Source organism: Solanum pennellii, chromosome 7, assembly GCF_001406875.1.
Source record: "Solanum pennellii chromosome 7, SPENNV200".
Classification (NCBI taxonomy): domain Eukaryota; kingdom Viridiplantae; phylum Streptophyta; class Magnoliopsida; order Solanales; family Solanaceae; genus Solanum; species Solanum pennellii.
This window is the reverse complement of record NC_028643.1, coordinates 40,624,505-40,644,095: the sequence shown is the minus strand read 5'-3', so window position 1 is coordinate 40,644,095 and position 19,591 is coordinate 40,624,505. Positions and strand designations below refer to the sequence as shown.

Here is a 19,591-nt window from a genome sequence, read left to right as displayed (position 1 = left end):
TCCTAAATTATACGTGTGCCAAACTTATAACGTGCTATATAATTATTAAAGTCCAAAATATACCAACTTGATCCATTAGTTGTTGGGTAGATTTGAGCCTATAAAACATTAAGAATATTTGTAGACCCTAAAGTTAAAGGAAGACATTTATGAGCTACTTTTAATATTTTGGATATATTTTAGCCTCTTTTTATTTATTTAAAGTTTGAACAAATTAAGAGTGAACCAAATTAATGGGGCTTGTGTTGCCCCTAGTTCCTTATCTTTGACGATTAATTTTGAATCAGATTTTAAATATCAACTTGATTATAAATTTTAGATTAGATTTTAAAATTTTATTTTAAAAATATTTTCATTTCCAAAAACACATTTTAGACTTTTGCTTACCAAAACATCAAAGCTTTTCGGATTAAAGTAATACTTCATCCGTCCAATAAATATTAAAAATAGATGTCTAATAATAGTTGTCCAATTTATAAAGTTGAGATAATTTATCTTTTGTGTCTATTTTATCATTGCTATTGAATATTGTTAATTTTCTAAAATATTTTTCAAAATATTAAATTTAATGAAGTCAAAGAATAATATAGTAATATCATCCCTACTTCCTCCCTCCCATTTTATGTGACAACATTTGACCCGACACGGAGTTTAAGAAATAATGAAGACTTTAAAATATTTATCAAATTGTCTTTAAAAAAAGTAACTCACTTAGATCTCTGCTCATAAATGTATTAGAAAATTAAGTAGCACCAATAAGTACCAAATATAAATTATAACTTTAAATACTAACCATATAAGAAAATCTGACATTCATTTTGGGATTGATCAAAAAAGAAATGATGTAATATAAAATGGAACGAATGAAATATTAGTTATTGCTCTTTTAAGGAGTGTGTCAACTAAATAATGGACCACTATCATTCGACAGGGGAGAATCCACAAACACAATTTCAACTAGGAGTGTGCGCTATTTGAATTAAATCGAATAACTAAATCAAATCAAACTGAATTTTTATTTAGATTGTATATTTTGGTCTTCTGGATTGATTTTGGATTAATAAATTACTTTGTTTGATTTTTTGCCGAAAAAACTATATATATATATATATATATATATATATATATATATATACGAGAGATAGAGATGTTATTATTTTTCATGATATTTACATTTATATTTTATGTTTGAACATCTACAATAAGTATATTTATAAGTATAGTGTTATTCTAAAGTATATATATAGAGAGAGAGATAGATAGATAGATAAATAGATAGAGAGAGAGATATGTTATTATTTTTCATGATATTTATGTTTATAGTCTATGTTTGAACATCTATAATAAGTATATTTTTAAGTATAGTATTATTATAAAGTATATTTAAAGGGTTAAATATTACTATTATGCTATTAATTATTGACATAACCAAATAACTAAATCAAATAAAATAAATAAATTTATTTTGAATCGAATTGAGTTACACTTTTACAGAACCAAAAATCTAAATATCCAAACTGAATGTTGCCATAAAATGGAATGCACACCCTTAATTTCAAGTCCAAAAATAGCAAAATTGAGAAACTCAATGTTTTTGAAGGTTAACTTTCCACTTGAGAATGTGGGCAAAGGAGAGGTTATATTCTTAGAGTGTAGTTAGGTTGATTCCATTAGTACATACAGTAATAGAAAGCTATCAACGTATAAAAAGGAAGAAGAGTAGATAGGAATGTTGTGGGGTCACTGGAAAACGAACTGTTATTCAAAGTTTGTTTATCTTTCACTGTCTTTGTCCTTGATTATCGTTTCGATTTTTGTTGGGCACCGCACCCTTGTTTGATTGATCCCAATTATTATCGAAGTTTGCTGGCTTTGCTGACTATTGGATTTGTCTGCTTTTACCCTTTTTACTTAACACCAGAAAATCATGACACCTCGCTTTCTGTTTCTGGGTCACACTTTGCACATTTTATTCTTGCTTTCAGTTAAATCCGTCCAATTCTTGATTTTGGATTTGGGAATTTTTTATTTGCAACATAAACTGAATGGGTTTCTGAGAAACAATCAAACAATTTGAATTTATCTGAGATGAAGGATGTGGGAAAGAGAGTTGTGGTTGTTGCTGTGAAAGCTTCAAGAGATATTTCAAGAAGTGCTTTTATTTGGGCATTAACTCATGTGGTTCAACCTGGAGATTCTGTTAAGTTGCTGGTTCTCATTCCTAATCATACCTCAAGTAAATTCTTTTACTGCCCTAACATACTACTAAGGGCTTTCTCCTTTTATGTTTCATTTTATTTCCTTCAATTACTGCAGGAGAAGTTTGCTATTATTGATTGTCTAATTTAGAGGATTACCCAGTTTTTTGTTTCCTTCATTTATGCTCCTTTTTTCGGAAACAGCCTCTCTACCCCGACGAGAGGTAGTGGTAACACTTCACTGGGTATGTTGCTGTTGATTGTGCAATTTAGAGGATTACCCTGTTTTTGTTTCCTTCATTTCTGCTCATCTTTTTGGGAAATGGTCTGCGTATAATCTACCCTTTCAAGACCCCAATTAGTGGGAATTTATTAGGTATGTTTTTTGTACTTGTGCTCATTTTGTTGATAATGAATAAGGCGGCTTCTTCCAGAATTTCTAGAGCTATTACCAGTTCAAGCCTTGATTCATGTCGTTGCGCTGTTTAACTTGGCCTTTGAAAGAATTAGTATATTTACTACTCATGTGATTCTAGTTTTTCTTACTCTTGGTCATCATTATTACTTTCATTTGCTACAGAGGAATATGTTAAAAGTAGTTCAGAACTGGTTGCCTACGCTTTCAGGTATAAGGCTTTGGGGATTACGTAGATTTAACAGTGATTGCACGGCTAGCAACTGGAGATCACTGTCTGGAACGACTTTAGATCAAAAGGATTTCATTTCAGAATCGTGTACTCAAATGTTGCTTCAACTTCATGATATTTATGATCCAAATAAAGTAAGTCATCTATCTAATTCTGAAATCTTAGTTCCCTCACAAACATAGGATTACCACATCATTCTGTTCTATTTCACAGATGAAGGTGAAGGTCAAAGTCATTTCTGGATCACAGTCTGGAGTAGTGGCTGCTGAAGCTAGGAGAGTTCAGACTCGATGGGTGGTATTGGATAAGTAATACGGTGTACATCTTATTTCATGTTTTCATATAAAAACTTTGTTTCTTGCATCTGATTAAAATGTAGGTGTTCTTTTGTTGCTAAATGCATGTACTCATGTCCAGGAGAATGAAAAAAGAGGCTAGAATCTGTATGGAGCAACTGGAATGCAATATTGTTCAGATGAAACACTCTCAACCAAAAGTGCTTCGTTTGAATTTCCTTGGATCCCCAAACACTGAAACTGAAGTCTCCCGTACGTCACAAGCATCTTCGAAACATTTAGGTGAAAAGTCTGATGATCACTGGAATGAGATTCGGGTGCCGAATGTGACTCCAGCAAGTAGTCCAGAGCATTCATCGTTCACCACAACTGATGCTGGGACATCCTCAATTTCCAGTCTAGACATAGGGACTTCTCCTCTTTTCTTCTCTCAGGTCAATTGGGATACGAAGAAGACCTTTTCACACAAAAGCAATCATTATTCAGATGAATCCGATTCTGATACTGATAGTGAAAAACTGAGTTCACCTACAACAAGCATATGTTCCCAGCAATGGATGCAAGACATTCTTGTTGCAGCTAAGGATTTCTCACATTACTTAAAGAGAGACTCACCAAGATCCAAAGGCACACTGCTAAAGTTAAAGCATGATGCTTTCCCAGAGAAATTATTTGGACTTGATCGAGAGCCTAAAGTTTGCTCAAAGAAAGAAGCGCATGATGTGGAAATAAACAGTAATATGAGAAAAATGATGTTATTAAACAAAAGTTCTCCCGCTGATCCTCCTCCACTTTGTTCAATATGTCAACACAAGGCACCTTTATTTGGAAAACCACCTCGGTGGTTCACTTATTCTGAGCTCGAACACGCTACCAGTCGATTTTCACAAGCTAACTTTTTGGCTGAGGGTGGGTATGGTTCTGTACATCGTGGACACCTACCAGATGGCCAAGTCATAGCAGTCAAGCAATACAAATCAGCTAGTTCACAGGGAGACCTTGAATTTTGCTCTGAAGTGGAGGTCCTGAGCTGTGCTCAACATCGAAATGTCGTGATGCTGATAGGCTTCTGCGTGGAAGATGGAAGAAGGTTACTAGTTTATGAGTACATCTGCAATGGCTCTTTAGATTCTCACCTTTATGGTACCAACTTCTCTAGTCATATGTTTTTATATCTCAATACTCATTAAACCCCATATCCAGTTCTTGATCTATATGACATTGAAATGATTTAAGTGAGTGGAAATTGAAACTGTTATTTTCTTCTTTTTTTTTTTCTAATTTTATAATTTTGAGTGTGAGGTTCCACTTCTAGTCATAAAGTGTTTTTTCACCTTACGAACTCGCTTTATATGGACGATTATTATGAGAACTTCTTTTGGTCATGTGTAGAGCATGTAGAGAACACCGAAGTTTTTTGAAAGCTTCGGAACCTGTCAAAAACTGTGCAACCCATAATTATATGTTCATAACCAAGTTGTCAATGCACAGGACGTAATGGACATCCATTAAATTGGTCAGCACGTCAAAAGATTGCTGTGGGAGCTGCTCGAGGACTGAGATACCTGCATGAGGAGTGCAGAGTAGGTTGTATTGTTCATCGTGACATGCGGCCAAATAATATCCTCCTAACTCATGATTTTGAGCCATTGGTGTGTATTGCTCTTTTACACTTTAGTTTCTCTATTTGCATTATTGCTTGTCATGTTTTGGCCTTCTTTATTTACTTTAAAAGAACACAAGCTTTAGTTGATTTTTGTAAATCTGTGTTCTACATGATGGAAGGGAAAAACAGTTTTCTGAAATATCTTCTGTAATTGTCTTTAAAATGTAGTAGAGTATTTGTTTTCTAAATCTGGTCACAAAACAAACTTCTACTTGTTCTTGCTTGGTTGTAATATTCTTTTCTTTCTTCTACTATTTTAAGCCCCCCTCTTCACTTTTTCATTGTGATATAGGTTGGAGACTTTGGGCTGGCAAGGTGGCAACCTGAAGGAAACTTAGGAGTTGATACCAGAGTAATTGGAACGTTTGGGTAAATAACTGTATATGAAACCTTACACAGTTGTCCCGGCACACTATCTTTCGGCCTATTAGTTGGTGCAACTTTTTCTTGTTCAGGTACTTGGCACCGGAATATGCTCAAAGTGGTCAAATAACTGAAAAAGCTGATGCATACTCATTTGGTATAGTACTATTGGAACTTGTCACTGGAAGAAAAGCTATAGACATTAACCGCCCAAAGGGCCAGCAGTCCCTCAGTGAATGGGTATGAGTTCTCTAAGTTTTCCTTGTGTTTTACTGGCACATTAGTGTCTGGGTATACCCATGCTTTAATGGTTTAGAGTACTAATAGTTTATCCTTATAATCCGAAAGGAGCAGGCACGTCCTCTGCTTCGAAAGAGTGCCATCTCTGAACTCATCGACCCATGTCTAGTGAACTGCTGCTTGGAGCAGGAGGTTCGTGGCATGCTACATTGTGCTTCATTATGCATTCGCCGGGACCCTAATTCAAGGCCGAGGATGTCTCAGGTAGAGATATATACTGAATGTAGCTGTCTAAAAATTTAAACTTGTGAGAAAACTGCCTATTTTTGCTACCATAGTTTCTAGTTCTGGAAGCTAATTATATGCTCTGACTATAATGACTCTGGTCCAAACTATCGACCAATTGCAAAAGCTTCACTTGATAGACCTCAACAGTAAACAGCAGCAAGTATTGAAGTTCATTAGTTCTTCATATAATATTTTTGACTCTAGAGATATATAGTAATACGACCCCAAAAAACAAAAGAATCAGAAAGGACCTAATGTTAATAGATTCTTCATGACTGGTGTTTCAGCTTTGTTTCAATAAGAGATCATTCTTGAGTAAAGTTATTAAAACTCAGGAAGTTCCTCATGGCTCAATAATCGTAGGAGGTTAGAGCCGGTGCTTGCCGGTACTCTATTGTTTGATTCATCATCTAACACTCTTGTTTCTGGTCTGCTCTATAAGAAGGAAAACATTGCTTATATCACTAGAGTAGTACGAACTGGCATATAACCATGTCATTTTTAATTGCTTATCATCAACAAGCAAAGCTCATGTTACTTTCAAGGTCAAACTTAATGACATTATGTTAGCAACACCTCAGAATATAATTCATCTGAAAACTATAATATGATCCTTATGTATATACACACGTCTTGTTGTTCTCATTGCACTTTTAGGTACTTCGGATGTTGGAAGGTGACGTGTTAGTGAGCTAGGTTTGTAGTGAACACAATGCTCTGCAGTTGATCTTCAAAAGAAGTCGAGTTTGAAAAAGACAATCGAGCCGAGTTAGAAAGGACATTTCAGAATAATGCTCCACCTGTTCTGGACTGCAAGAAGATGCCACAGGTAGAGAGGTCTCCTATATATGAGACAAGGGGAGCTTACATGATAAAATAACAATGATGTCATGGTCATTTTTAGTCCTCCCACCATCATATACCAAATTTTGTTGCACTTCATGATCCACATGCATGATAGAAGCTGTAAAGCAGTGATAATATTAATGTGTTTTTGTTTTGTTTGTTTTTTATGCATAGTAGAATTAGGAGACGTTGGATATAGGAATGGCAGTGGAAGTGTAACTTGTCTACAATCTCTGGAAATGAAATGGCATGGCTTGATTTCACAGTTTCTTGAATTTTTATGCTGTTTGCTTGGTAGAATCCCTTGGAAGATCAACTCAACCGTTGCAGAAATAACCCTAGTCTAAATAGTGAAGCTACTACTAGCAAGGAGAAGGGGGTTCTTACAAATGTACATTTCAAAACAGTTCATATCTTATATAGTCCTATAATTTATTTATAAATAGACTAACCAACATATGTTAACAATGATTTTTAGGAAGCTAAATTTCTTTCAATGTTATTTTTGTACCTTCTTCCCCTAGCCGCCAAGAACCCTTTCTCTCCATTTTTCAAATTTATATAAACAATAATTGTGGAGAAAACGATCAAAATGCTCTTTGATGTATAGAGGTTGCTTCATTTTGGTCCTTAATTTGTTCTAGGTGATTGAAATAGTCCTTAATATATTATAAAATGTGTTCAATTCCCCCCCAAAAGTGTTAAATATAACTATGAAGCCGACATAACTTACAAAATTTACCATTTTTTGCCATCTTTATTAATTCAAAGAAAGAGTTTCATTAATTTTAACAGTATTTTCTCTAACATCTAACCACATAATTCACAAAAAGTTTATTGTAAAAAGGTTAAATAAAATAAATCGTTAAGAATTTGATTTGTCAATACTCAGTAGAACGTAACCAAGATGGAAAATTAAGTTAATTGTATAATCTACGAATTGAATGGTACAATACTTACATTTACTTTGTTCTTGGTACTTTCTTAGGAGAGTTGGCAAAATAACCACTCTCAAGACTTAATGTGACCTTAAGTGACAGGCCTTGAAAAATTAGTGGTATAACTACTAATTATGACATCACCCATGTGCTCTACTTGGGACATACAAAAGCATTTACTAAGTTTTAATATATAAACTTTGGTCCCCTTTTTTCCCCCGACAAATATGGAATAATATGCGTATTTTCATTTTTTTAAAATTATATTTGAAAAAGAAAAACTCTCCAACAAACAACTTGTTTTTGCTGCTGATTTTGTCAATTCCGATGAATTTTTCGGTCATATTATTCATTTCATAAGTAAAGTCATCATCATCCAACTCATTGTTTTCATTTTTACTCCATTCTTTTAAAAATTAAGCTTTAAAATTATTTTTTCTATCATTTTAGAAGATTGAGAAATCTTCCATAATAACTTGATAAATCATTAGTAGATACATCTAAGCAGTTTAGAAGCATTATAGATGTGTTTATCATTGCACGAACTCAATTTTGAATCCGATCTTATTCAGTCACGTTTTGTACAAATTTCGTATCACATCGATCATTAAAAAATTGATACTGTAGTCTAGTATCTATTTTTATAGTCTAAAATGACAGTAGATGAATTTGTTGTTGCTGATGGGAGGAGACTCCCAAAAGCTAGAATTGAAAATCTTTTAGTAAGACGACAATGCTGATTGTGTTATGTTGCAATGTGTCATATGACGTTATGATTGCAAACGTAATTTGAGGTGAGTGAGTTAACTTGGATTTTATTAAGGTTGTACCTCGAGTCGGAATGTTGTGTGCCATAAGAATTGCATAATGTGTAGATTCTTCCACCTCTTGTCGATACCAAGCTTGGAAGAATAAGAAGAGAATGTGTCAAGGGTGTCGGTAAGGATTTCAAGAGCAAGAGAAGGAACAAATGTTCAATTTGCAAGAGAATCACATGTATGAACAACAACAAATCTTAAATCAGCTTAATTGAATTTGTCTTTTTAATCAAGATACTGGAGATTTCAAGCTACTATTTTTTTGGACCTCAGCATTTTGGTCAATTTAATGTCAGCTATTATTAAAATTACTCCTGATCTAATATAAATACAATCAAAAGATGAGATACAACTTGTACACTATATATTAACGTTTATTATCAAGTTCACTACTTGTGTATTATTAATATATAAAAAATTATGGTATTCATAAATCATAGATTTTAATGCGTACCTTGGAATGATTTACGAAAGTGCTCTAAAAAATTATCATGATATCAAGCTGTGTATTTTAATGCATTTGTATTGTTTCATGCATGCTATTTTAGTGCACCAAATCAAACAATCTATAAGAAATAATTTAAGTATAATTTTTCTTACCTTTTTAATATTTTAATATCTAAATCTTTACTGGTTGTCAAAATATATAGACCCTTTAAACATTCGATACATCTCTATGTGTATGGTGTATGTCTAACCAAGGCGATTTACATGCTGACATTAGTTAGATATATTCTGATTTATATCTATGTTAAACAATGATCGATATTGCACCTACTAGAATATGATACTTATATATAGACCATAACCAGTGTATATTTGAAAAAATAAAATGATTAACTTAACAATAGATTATATTTTTGAAATTTATTCAATTAAACTAATTTAAACAAGTCATATGATCATGTAACAGTCCACATAAATTGGGGGTGAGGAAGAGTTGTGGTAATACAATCGACATATATTATGAGGACTCTTATTTTGATCAAACACAAGTATATTATGAGGATTTTATTTGCTCAACCACAATTCATTGTCATACACCTCTAATTATATGCCCAATTTATGAGGACTTTTGTTTGATCATATGACTTGTATAAACTCATTTGATTGTATAAATTTCAATAATGACTTTTTTTTATTAATTTATTATTCTCTTTTAAAATTCTACTAGTTAGAGTTTATACATGTGTATCCTAATCTAGTAAGTTTCTTATGGATTAAGGTATCAATATAGGCTAGACTTTGCTTAGTTTGGTACTCGACTTCTTATAGTCAATTCTATCCTAAGACTTTCATCCATAAAAAAGTTACTAGATTAGGATACATATATATAGACAAAAACTAGTAGAATTTTAAAAAAAGAATTATTAACTAATTAATTTTTTTTATTTAAATTTATACAATTTAGTGAGTTTAAACAAGTCATATAGTCATATAAGAGTGCATATAAATTGAAGATAACAATCAAAGATGTATGATGATGAGTTGTGATTGAGAAAATGAAATCCTCACACAAAACATACTTGTACTTTATTATATATTATTTTGAGGATGTTCACCGTATAACAGCTATCCATCCTCAATAATCGCTCCAAATTTACGTAGACTCTTATATGATTATATGATTTGTTCAAGCACATATAGCTGTGTAAAATTTAAAAAACTTTTTTTTATTAATTAATTATATCTTTTTTTTCGATAATATGCTAGCTAGTAAGAGCTATAAACTCATAAAATATACTATAGATAAAGCATGTACTTTAAAATTTATAGTGAATTCAGTTATGGTCCTCAACAAATCTAATTTATATAGAAATTTTTTAATATACTATTTTTTTACCATTGCTTCAAGCCGTATATACCTTTGAAACGATGAAGTGCCAATCTATACAATCCATCATCTATCAGTCACATGAGAAATAATTGATTGTATTTATTGATGCACAATACTAACAAATTTAAATATTCACCTTTTGTAATGGTAGTAAAGTACAACTCAAATTACAATGTAATAACCAACTTTTTTTTTAATTTAAAAAAGAAGACAATCTTTATTTAACTCCCCCCCCCCTCCATTTTATTGACTTTATTTTATATTCAATTTAAAATAGCTACAATGCCTCAAGCACCTCAAATATCCGTGTAAAATAATTATTGTTCCATTTAAGTAAATTACAAATGAGTTGTCTTTTGTTATGTTGTCGTTCCACCTAAATAAATGATGAATGTGTAAAGAAGAATCTAAAGACTTATTGACATTCTTTTTTTATATAAAAATGAAGGTAATATTTTTTTAACTCTCTCATTTTATTGACTTCATTATTATTCAATTTTAAATAACTATAATGTCTCAAGCATCTCAAACATCTAATGCAAAAAAAGTTATTGCTCCATCTAATTAAACGAGGAATGTGTTGCCTTCCGTTATGTGTCTCCGGTTATGTTATCGCTCGATCTAAGTAAACAACGAATGTACAAAGGAGAATCTAAAGACTTTGCAACATACTTTTCAAGATGAGAAAAAGTTTCATATATCCAATCCTGCAATTAATAGAAGAATAGATAATTTTATAGAGTCTACGTGTTACTGCATTAACATATAATAGTTTATAATAAATTGATAAGATGATAGATAATTAGTACCACAAATACCTAGAAAAATTTGTATAAAGTGAATTAGGCATAAACGTTTATTTTAAAAAGTTTATTCAAATCAATCTTCTTCATCAAACAACTCAATGCTAGCCCAAACGGTTCATTTCATGATGGATAATTCTTGAAGAAATTTGAATAAATCAGTAATTCGATTTGGTTTGAAACCAATTTCTTCGATGAATCCCTTGTCAGCAGCAACGAGTGCACGTACAAAATTAAAATGCACTTCAATTTTTCTAAAGTGATCATGATAAACTGTTACCTTACTCTTCAGCTTTAGGTTTCTTACTGATGCAAGTAATAGAAATAGATCATTTAATAATTTTCTCTCTTTAGCCATACAATACAATGTATAAGCCAAAATAAATTTGTAGTTATCAATCTATCGATTACTAGTCTATTAACTGAATCAAAATAGTATTCTATCAAACATGCAAAACAACTAGCGGTAATATTAGAAAAGGAGAATGCAAAAGACACACATATATTTTTTTTTAAAAATTGATAAGCTATATAAATAAAAAAATTCAAAAAATTTCTAATCCTTATCCAACGTAAAACAAAATTAAAGATGTGGAATCAAGAACATGAACTCAAAACATATTAAATTTCACTCAGCTCGCCAAACAACTCAACGTTCTATATGGCTCCTTTGCTGCACTCAGCTCGCCAAACAACTCAACATGCCTATTTTCACTCCATTCTTTCAAATTCAACCCCGCAACCCCTTATAAGCGATTTAAAGCACTCCAACATCAGTTTAAACAAAGACCCGTAGAAATTTACTCAATCCCAACAAAAAACAATTCGACTCAAAGCACAGACGAGAGAGATTTTACCAACTATGCAGGAAATATCGAGTAATGATCAACAATATATTCTATTCCATCAACATAGAGACTTAGCAAAGATTTGACACTACCAATCATTATCTAAATAAGTACAAATTTTGATAAAATAATTGAGAGGTTTGATTACTAACCTTTGGTGCTGAATTAGTTTGTAATGACGTGCTAGGGAGCAATGCGATCCAAATCCGAACACAATCTGACACTCAAAATACTTATAAAATACAAGAAATAGAACTACTAAAGTGTGAGTGTGAGTTTGTAAAAGGGACGAAGTGAAGGTAAAGATTTGAAATATGACTTAAGCATGGTGCTTGTGACCGTCCATTTTCTGCTCAGTCGGCTATATTAACTTATCTTGCTTAATGATTCGGCGAAGCGCCGAGTATCTATTTTATCTCCAAATATAACAGGACCCCAGACTCTTGCATAAGTTGCATCGACAGTCTTTGTCGAGATCGCTCACTGGGTTGGCGAGTCCTGACAAAAAATTTCACTCCATCAAGTTTTACAGACTCAACCTCTGAGATGAATTGAGTCAAACGGTGGGGAATGATTAGTTACGCCGAACCTGTTGGCGTTCTCCCAAAAGGACCTGTTTTTGTCACCTTGCAATTTTCCACTTACTTCCTTTCCTTCGGCTGCACAATCCACACACTATTATTTTATAAATATAATGGAAAGTAATTAAAGGGTTTTGGGTTATCTCCCAAAAAGCCTTAGTGAACGTCGTGGCATGACACAAGTTGCTTTGTTAGACCCCATTTTGGTAGTTTACTACACCACCACTATGTTGTTCTCTACTTCCTTGCAAGTGGAGCAGTAACGACCCTTGGACCATAATATTTTCAAGAACTTGGACAACTCTGAAATGATACCAAATCACCCGTTTCATACCTTCAATGTCTCATTTCATTTCCTCCAGTGCTTCATCCTATTTAGTGACTTTTAGGAGAATGGTTGAAAGAGATTCCTCAATGCATGTGGCTCGTGATCTTTGAGTTTTTTTTACTCCTGAGGAGGGATGTACTTATATTTTCTCTTGCATTGTACTTTAACCTTTGTTATCCTTTTTGCTATCTCATCCATCTGGGTTATCAGTGTGGAAAACGTGAAGTCTTGTTCCACCTTTAAGTTTATCTTAGCTATGTCTCCGAGCAGCTCTGCTGCTGTTGTGTATGCCTTCTTAGCTAGACACATGGAATAAGATTATCAACAAGCCTCTTGATTCCGGGGATGAGACCTTGGGAGAAGCAATCAGTAAGTATCAAGTCAGGAAGGCCATGATTCATACATTGAGTGATTATCCCTTTAAATTCGATCAAATATTTGTGAATACTTTCACCTTCTATTTGTTTGAAGGTCAGGATTGTATCTCTACCGATCATTACCTCCAATATAGGCCATTCCATCCTATTACTAACACTAGCACTCATGATTTTTGGGGATCTTAAACAATAAACAAAAAAACTAAACGTTAAATTAGTGGAAACTACACTACAAAGAACTAAAAACTTTTAAATAACTACATCTTCACGTGACACCACTCCCCCGCAGTGGTGCCATTTAAATTCTTTGATGATTTTATGCTCGTGATCAAGGCACTAGCCTACAGTCTGAGTAACGAATCGAAGCTAGTTTAGTAACCTAACCAAGGGTCAGGGTCGTGTCCCAAGGAAGTGATAGTGAAAATAGTAGCTACTTAGAATTCTGTATTAAATAGTGATAGCTTAAAGACATTTTCGAATATTAAAACAAAACAAATTTAATTTGTGACACCTAAGTTCCAAATATCAAACAAGGTTTTTTTCATGAGTAGCAGAATGCAATAAAATAAATGAGATACATGTACGAGAGGGAGTTCTTGGGGTGTGATCGCTATATGTGAAGATAAAAGTGATGGGTACATGCTTTCGATAACTAATTTCGCGAGATAACGATGACTAGGCTAAGCTTTTGGTGAAAGCAAGTTCTCTCTCTGGCAACTTACCCCATATCAAATGGATTCTTCTTAGACACCCACTCATCTAAACTATCTAGCCTACGCCTTATCCACACTCGCTCTTTCGACGGGAGTGCTTGGATGTGGGACTAGAGCTCACCTTCTTGAGCCGAACGTCATGTCGACCCACTTCTTAGGAGATCAGTCTAGTGGTCTTAGTTTCACGAACTCTCTCTCGAGCAACTGGAAAACGCGTGGGTGGTTTTGTATTTGCAAATACAAACCCATTAGATTAAACTGCAACCACTAGGTGAAATCACCTTAAAATGCAATATAAGCTACATGCAATCAAGACCCAAAAAATTTATCAACCCATAATTTCTAAATCACACCCCAAGAATGGGGTTTTTTTAGCCACATCATGTAATAATCAAATATACTTAAAATGATAAAGGAATCAAGTGGGTATAAGAGATTAAAACTCAAAAGTAGAAAAGGAAGGTAAATGAAGAAGACCCACTTCTTAAATTTAAGAAGAGCTTCTTTCTTCAAGCTTCCACAAAAACCCTCTCCAAACACTAGACAAAAATTAAGAACAAAATATCAAGTGTAATTGTTTCACTCTCAAAATTTATATATCTAAATAATAAAAGAGTTCAATATTTATAGACTTCAAAATTATGCTGGCGAATCTTTTTGGTGTTTTTAGTCATGATTCGGCGAATCACCTCTTTGTTTAGTTCATCGTCGCTTGCACGTTGCCTTCCTTGTTTATGTGTTCTCGATCGATGGGCAGAAATCTTCTGATGTAACAGACCTGATTGGCAAAGCGTCGATTGCTCCTTTTCATTGCCTTTTGATCCACTTTCTTTAGGGCTCACTTATTGTAACAGAAGAGAGAGCTTCGTTATACGAAAGATTGCCAAGTGTTTGGCAATGCGTACCTTTGCATCTTCAACTCTTTTTATCCGTTTTGTGCCTAAGTTTCCATGCTCCCACCAACTCCTCAAATACCTAGAATTTAGGAGTTTTTATCATATATCGAGTTAAAATAAACAATCGACGATACTATTTGCATTAAAATTAGGCCCTAGATAAGTCCACTTTGAGGACTCATCACCTATTTGGTAGAAGATTATGCTAAGTTGTATCTTCAAGAGGTGTTAAGATATCATGGAATTTTGGTCTCCATTATTTCAAACAGAGGTGCACAATATATTGCACTGTTCTAGGAATATTTTCAGAAAGGCTTGGATTCAAAGGTGAACTTAAGTACAACCTTTCATCGTCAAAAAGATGGGCAAGTAGAGCGCACTTTTCAGACCTTAGAGGATATGTTAAGGCAATGTGTGATTGATTTCAAAGGTTATTGAGATAATCACCTACCTCTAATTGATTGGCTTACAACAATAGTTACCACTCTAGCATTCAAATGGCTCCCTATAAAGAACTTTATGGGAGAAGATGCAGATCTCCTATTGGATGGTTTGAAGTTAGTGAAGCTGGGTTGATAGGACCAAATTTAGTTCATCAAGCTATTGAGAAGATTAAAGTGATTTAAGAGAGATTGAAAACGATGCAAATTCGTCAAAAATCCTACACTGATGTTAGGAAAAGAGCGTTAGAGTTCGAAGTAGATGATTGGATTTACTTGAAAGTTTCACCCATAAAGGTTGTTATGAGATTTGGTAAGAAGGTGAAACTTAGTCCCCAATATATTAGACATTATAGAATATCCTAGAGGATTGACAATGTAGCTTAAGAGTTGGAGCTACCACAAGAGTTAGCAACGGTTCGTCTGGTAATTCACATATCAGTGTTGAAAAAGTGCATGGCCGATCCTTCATTGATTATAACAACTGAAAATATTGAGATTAAGGATAGCTTAGCTTATGAGGAAATTCTAGTTTAGATTCTAGATCGCCAAGTTCGCAAATTGAAAAAAAAGGAGATTGCGTCAGTCAAAGTCCTTTGGAGGAACCAATTTATCGAAGAAGCTACTTGGGAAGCTGAAGAAGATATGAAGAAGAGATATCCACATCTCTTTGAATTCGGAGAAAATATAGACCAATGTACTAATTCTCTTCTTAGTAGTGTTTAAATTATGAGTGCATGTTGGATTTCGTATTTGATTGTTGGATGTTTGAACTTGACGTTACCACCCTTAACTAGTAGAAGTAATCTCATTCGAGAATGAATGTTCCCAAGGGGTAGATATTTTAATATCTCGCAATTCAAAATAATGTAGGAAGAAGCTAAGAACTCGAAATAGTCATCTTTGGAATTAATTAAAAATCTAGAAAATTACTTAAGTTAGAAAAAAATGAGTTTTTTAAACTTAAAATGACTATAATTTCTAGCTTAGGATGAGTTAGGGGCACTTAGACAAATGGTTGGAAATCTTTCGAAATTATCGTTCCAACTCGGCCGAGTTTGCGCGATTCTGATTTCGTATGACATAGTTAATGCCCTTTGAAAGTTGGACTATTTGAATAAGGAAAGTTCATTCTGGATTTTTAAGAGGTAGTTTGGTCTTTTCCCTACCTTATAATTTATTTCGTTTTAAGTAATTAATTAGGGTCTAAGATGAATAAGATCAGTTTACACTTTTACAAAAAGAGTGAGGGATTTGAGAGAAGTGGAAAGAAGAGGAGAAAGAAGGAGAAAGGAGAAGGGCGTTCAAAGATTCATCCAGATCGTCGAAGTTTAATATTTGGATTTTATCAAGGGTGATCCCTAAAAAGATATGTGAACTTTCCATAACGTTGGGTTTGTTCACGTGCCAGTCATGTTTAATTCAGCGTGAATTTGTTATAAAAACATTGGAATTTGAATGTTCTTGATGGTTGTTCTTGAATTACTTTCGTTCTTGAACATGAGTTGAGATTTCAGAGTTTCTTGATGTAAAAGTGTTGTTTATTGAGTTCATTGGGTTAGATCCTTGTGTATATTATGTGGGTGCATGAATATAAAGTGAATATAAGAAGAGATATCGAATTAAAACGATTTATGGTTAGAAAACAAGAGGAAAAATTTGTCAGACATATCTAAGGAGGGTGTGCCTCATCTGTGCCAGAGGGCTTGTGGCGGCATGACTTCATACACTCAAATGGGTCCTCTAAACTTGGGTCCTGGCGCGACGCGCCTCGAATGCTCCCAAATCGTTGTTTTTCACCCAATTTTGGTCCTTTAGTCTGTTTAAGTCCAAATGATTCCAAGTAATCTTAATGACTTCAAAACATATAGAAATCATCTAGAAACATGAATTACAACCTTCAATCCATATCGTCAAATTCAAGGAAAGTCACAAGCCAAGTCTAGGAAGTTCGTAGAGTCTTTTCAAGAAGTCTTTTGCGAATGTTTTTAACTTTGTATTAAGACTGAAAGTTCAAGATGAGTAAAGACTAAAAGAGTTCAGATTTGATGTTTATTTCTTCAAAGTAGTATATGGGGAGTAAGTATTCCCGAAGTATTTGAAATATTTTCACATTTTAACAAGAAAGAAAACTTTGATTTCAAAAAGAGCCTTTAAGCTAGTTTTTTGGTAAAGAGGAAAGTTTGATTTCTAAAAGAGCCTTTGAGCTAGTTTTTGGTGAAGAGGAAACTCTTATTTCCAAAAGATCCTTTGAGCTAGTTTTCAATAAAGAGTAAATGCTTTCACAATTCAGCTAGAGAGGAACTGAGATTTTCAAGATAGCCTTTGAGTTACCATGGGAAGAAAAGGATCATACTTTTTAGATGATTTCATTAATGCTTTTTGGCATATACTAGTGGATCCACTTAGTAGTTAAGGTTCTATACTAATGAAAGGTATATGACAGCCCTGGCAGCATGAGGCAAATCATTGTATCATCACTATAGGTCTTAAGTGATGGTTGTCGGTTAGAGAAACTCGCACAACTTTAATTGCATGGTTCCTCAAGGGGTTCTGTTTAGTATGAATGGGGGTATGGGACTTCATTCATGCATTGCACAAGTAGACTTTGAGAGGGAGTATCGTATGGATTTTATGATATTATGATTATGAGTTGACATCATATTTTAAACAATTTTCCTTTTCCTTTACGTTGCACTTGTTTTAAATTGCTTTATAATTAAATTAGTACATTTAAATATTCATGAGTTGAGAAGAGCCAAGGTAAGTGTTTATTTCAGAATCTCTTTCAAGCCTATGTTGTTTTAGCATTCTAACTCGCATACTCGTACATTCAATATACTGATGCCAGTTGTCCTGCATTGTAATATGATGTAGATACAGGTAACGAGGATCGACATCCAGTGCACCATTGATCCAATTGAGCATTAAAGAGTCTGTTGTGAGCCTTCTTACTTCCTGGAGGACTCTTTTATTTGCTTTCTTGTTTTAGTTCAATAGGATGTTGTGGGTTTGTCACAATATCCATCTCAGTTGTTTTAGAGGCTTCATAGGCAATCACATGTTAGTCTTAATCTTTTAATTGTCATTATTCTATGTTGAGACTTGAGTTTGCCTTAACGGACAATAGAATGTGCTTCTATAATATTCCAAGTAATTACTTGAACTTATCTTTGTTAAATTTATATCTTCCCCTGAGTAAGTAGCCAGTACAAGGGTTCACTTGGGACCAACAATGTTCTTTGAGAGCCAATCCCGCGTAGGGTGTAGGCTCGGGGCATGACAAACTTGGTATCCAAGTATAGAGTTCAAGAGTCCTATGGAGTATATGAAGTTGAGTCTTTAGAGTCCTAGGCATCGGTTTTAAGAGCACCACATCTATAATTAAGATGCTGCAATATTTAGGAAGTACCTTACTCCTTTCATACTTACTTTGTGCGTTAGCGTTTATCTCTAAAAATGTTCTTTGTAACTCGTGTTAATGCATAACCGATTGTGAGATGGGCTTTATTTAGGGACACTTTTTTGGGGTGTTTCTTTCCCCTGTGATCTAAGAGAATCTAATATATGGTTGTTGACATGAGGAGTTGAACAAACTTGTTTGTAGTTGTGTTGTCTCGTCTGTTGTGTAAGGAAACAAAGGTTGCGATGTTAATATATTACATTGGAATAGCAAGGCTGGTGATCGCTGTGCAATAAGTTGAGGAGGAAAATCTAAGGGATAGATAATCAAGAATAAGAGGGATAAGACATAAGGAATGATTCCGGGAAGCAGAGGAATAATGTGAACTTGTCTTCTTTCTAACAAAAGTAGAAAGGACATGCTTTATCGTAAGACTCCGAAAATGAGTTAAGGTGTCTAGAGCCTCACATATGTCTAAAAAGGGTTAAAATATGTTAAATAAGTGTTTTACAGTATGCATGATTTATTTGAAGTCATTTGAAAGTAAAACTTTCAAGATCGTTCAAGTCGTTCGAAAATTAGCCCTTGATATGTTTATGTGTGACTTGATTTTCCTTGCATGTTTGGATGTGTTACGAGTCTTTTTTGATGCTCAAACTGGTATGGAAGGTCCTTGACATGTTAATTTCTATATTTACATTGGAAACGTCCAGGTATGACTCCCCAAGGACCTCGCAAAAGGCCGTCAAAGAGGACCCAAATACTGCCTAGGCACTGCCTTGCCAGTGTCAAATACGGCCATGAATGAGGACTCGTAGGTAAACCTACGCCCCGTCTATGGGGAGGAGTAATTAAATACTTAGCTTGGTGAAGGCTCAAGCCAGTTGACAAGCCTCAGACCCAAAGGACGACAAACAGTACGGTCTGTCGTTGGACCTACTGGGCGTCGATGCAGCCTGCGTCAACCACCAAGCATACTGTTTTATTAAAGGGGTGAATGGGAAGTCACACCTCGTCATAAAAATACCCTAGGAAGTTTATTTGGTTATTTTTAGGTATTTTAAG

At 34.0% G+C, this 19,591-nt stretch overlaps 1 protein-coding gene across 7 annotated transcripts; it reads left to right on the top strand.

Annotated features, from left to right (window-relative positions):
* Positions 1 to 1,580: 1,580 nt before the first annotated feature.
* LOC107026029 (inactive protein kinase SELMODRAFT_444075-like) lies at positions 1,581 to 7,046 on the top strand. 7 transcript variants are annotated; one of them, XR_001457509.2, is made up of 10 exons: positions 1,581 to 2,236; positions 2,825 to 2,979; positions 3,059 to 3,153; positions 3,263 to 4,284; positions 4,633 to 4,793; positions 5,100 to 5,176; positions 5,263 to 5,410; positions 5,519 to 5,674; positions 6,356 to 6,527; positions 6,722 to 7,046. XR_001457509.2 is itself a non-coding variant. In XM_015226856.2 (9 exons), the coding sequence occupies exons 1-9, from the start codon at positions 2,089 to 2,091 to the stop codon at positions 6,392 to 6,394; spliced, it is 1,995 nt and encodes a 664-aa protein (XP_015082342.1). In that variant the 5' UTR covers positions 1,581 to 2,088; the 3' UTR covers positions 6,395 to 7,015. The 7 variants fall into 7 exon arrangements, 5 of the variants coding, with proteins under 5 accessions (XP_015082342.1, XP_015082341.1, XP_015082343.1 ...); XR_003579344.1 differs by having other exon boundaries at positions 6,719 to 7,046; XM_015226856.2 differs by having other exon boundaries at positions 5,525 to 5,674; positions 6,356 to 7,015.
* Positions 7,047 to 19,591: the final 12,545 nt, after the last annotated feature.

What these genes read in the sequence shown, in the direction of transcription:
- LOC107026029 (XM_015226855.2), top strand. Translation starts at nt 2,089, where the DNA reads ATGAAGGATGTGGGAAAGAGAGTTGTGGTTGTTGCTGTGAAAGCTTCA. An exon ending in CATTCCTAATCATACCTCAA is followed by an intron (nt 2,237 to 2,824) that starts GTAAATTCTTTT and finishes CTACGCTTTCAG; the next exon opens with GTATAAGGCTTTGGGGATTA. An exon ending in ATATTTATGATCCAAATAAA is followed by an intron (nt 2,980 to 3,058) that starts GTAAGTCATCTA and finishes TCTATTTCACAG; the next exon opens with ATGAAGGTGAAGGTCAAAGT.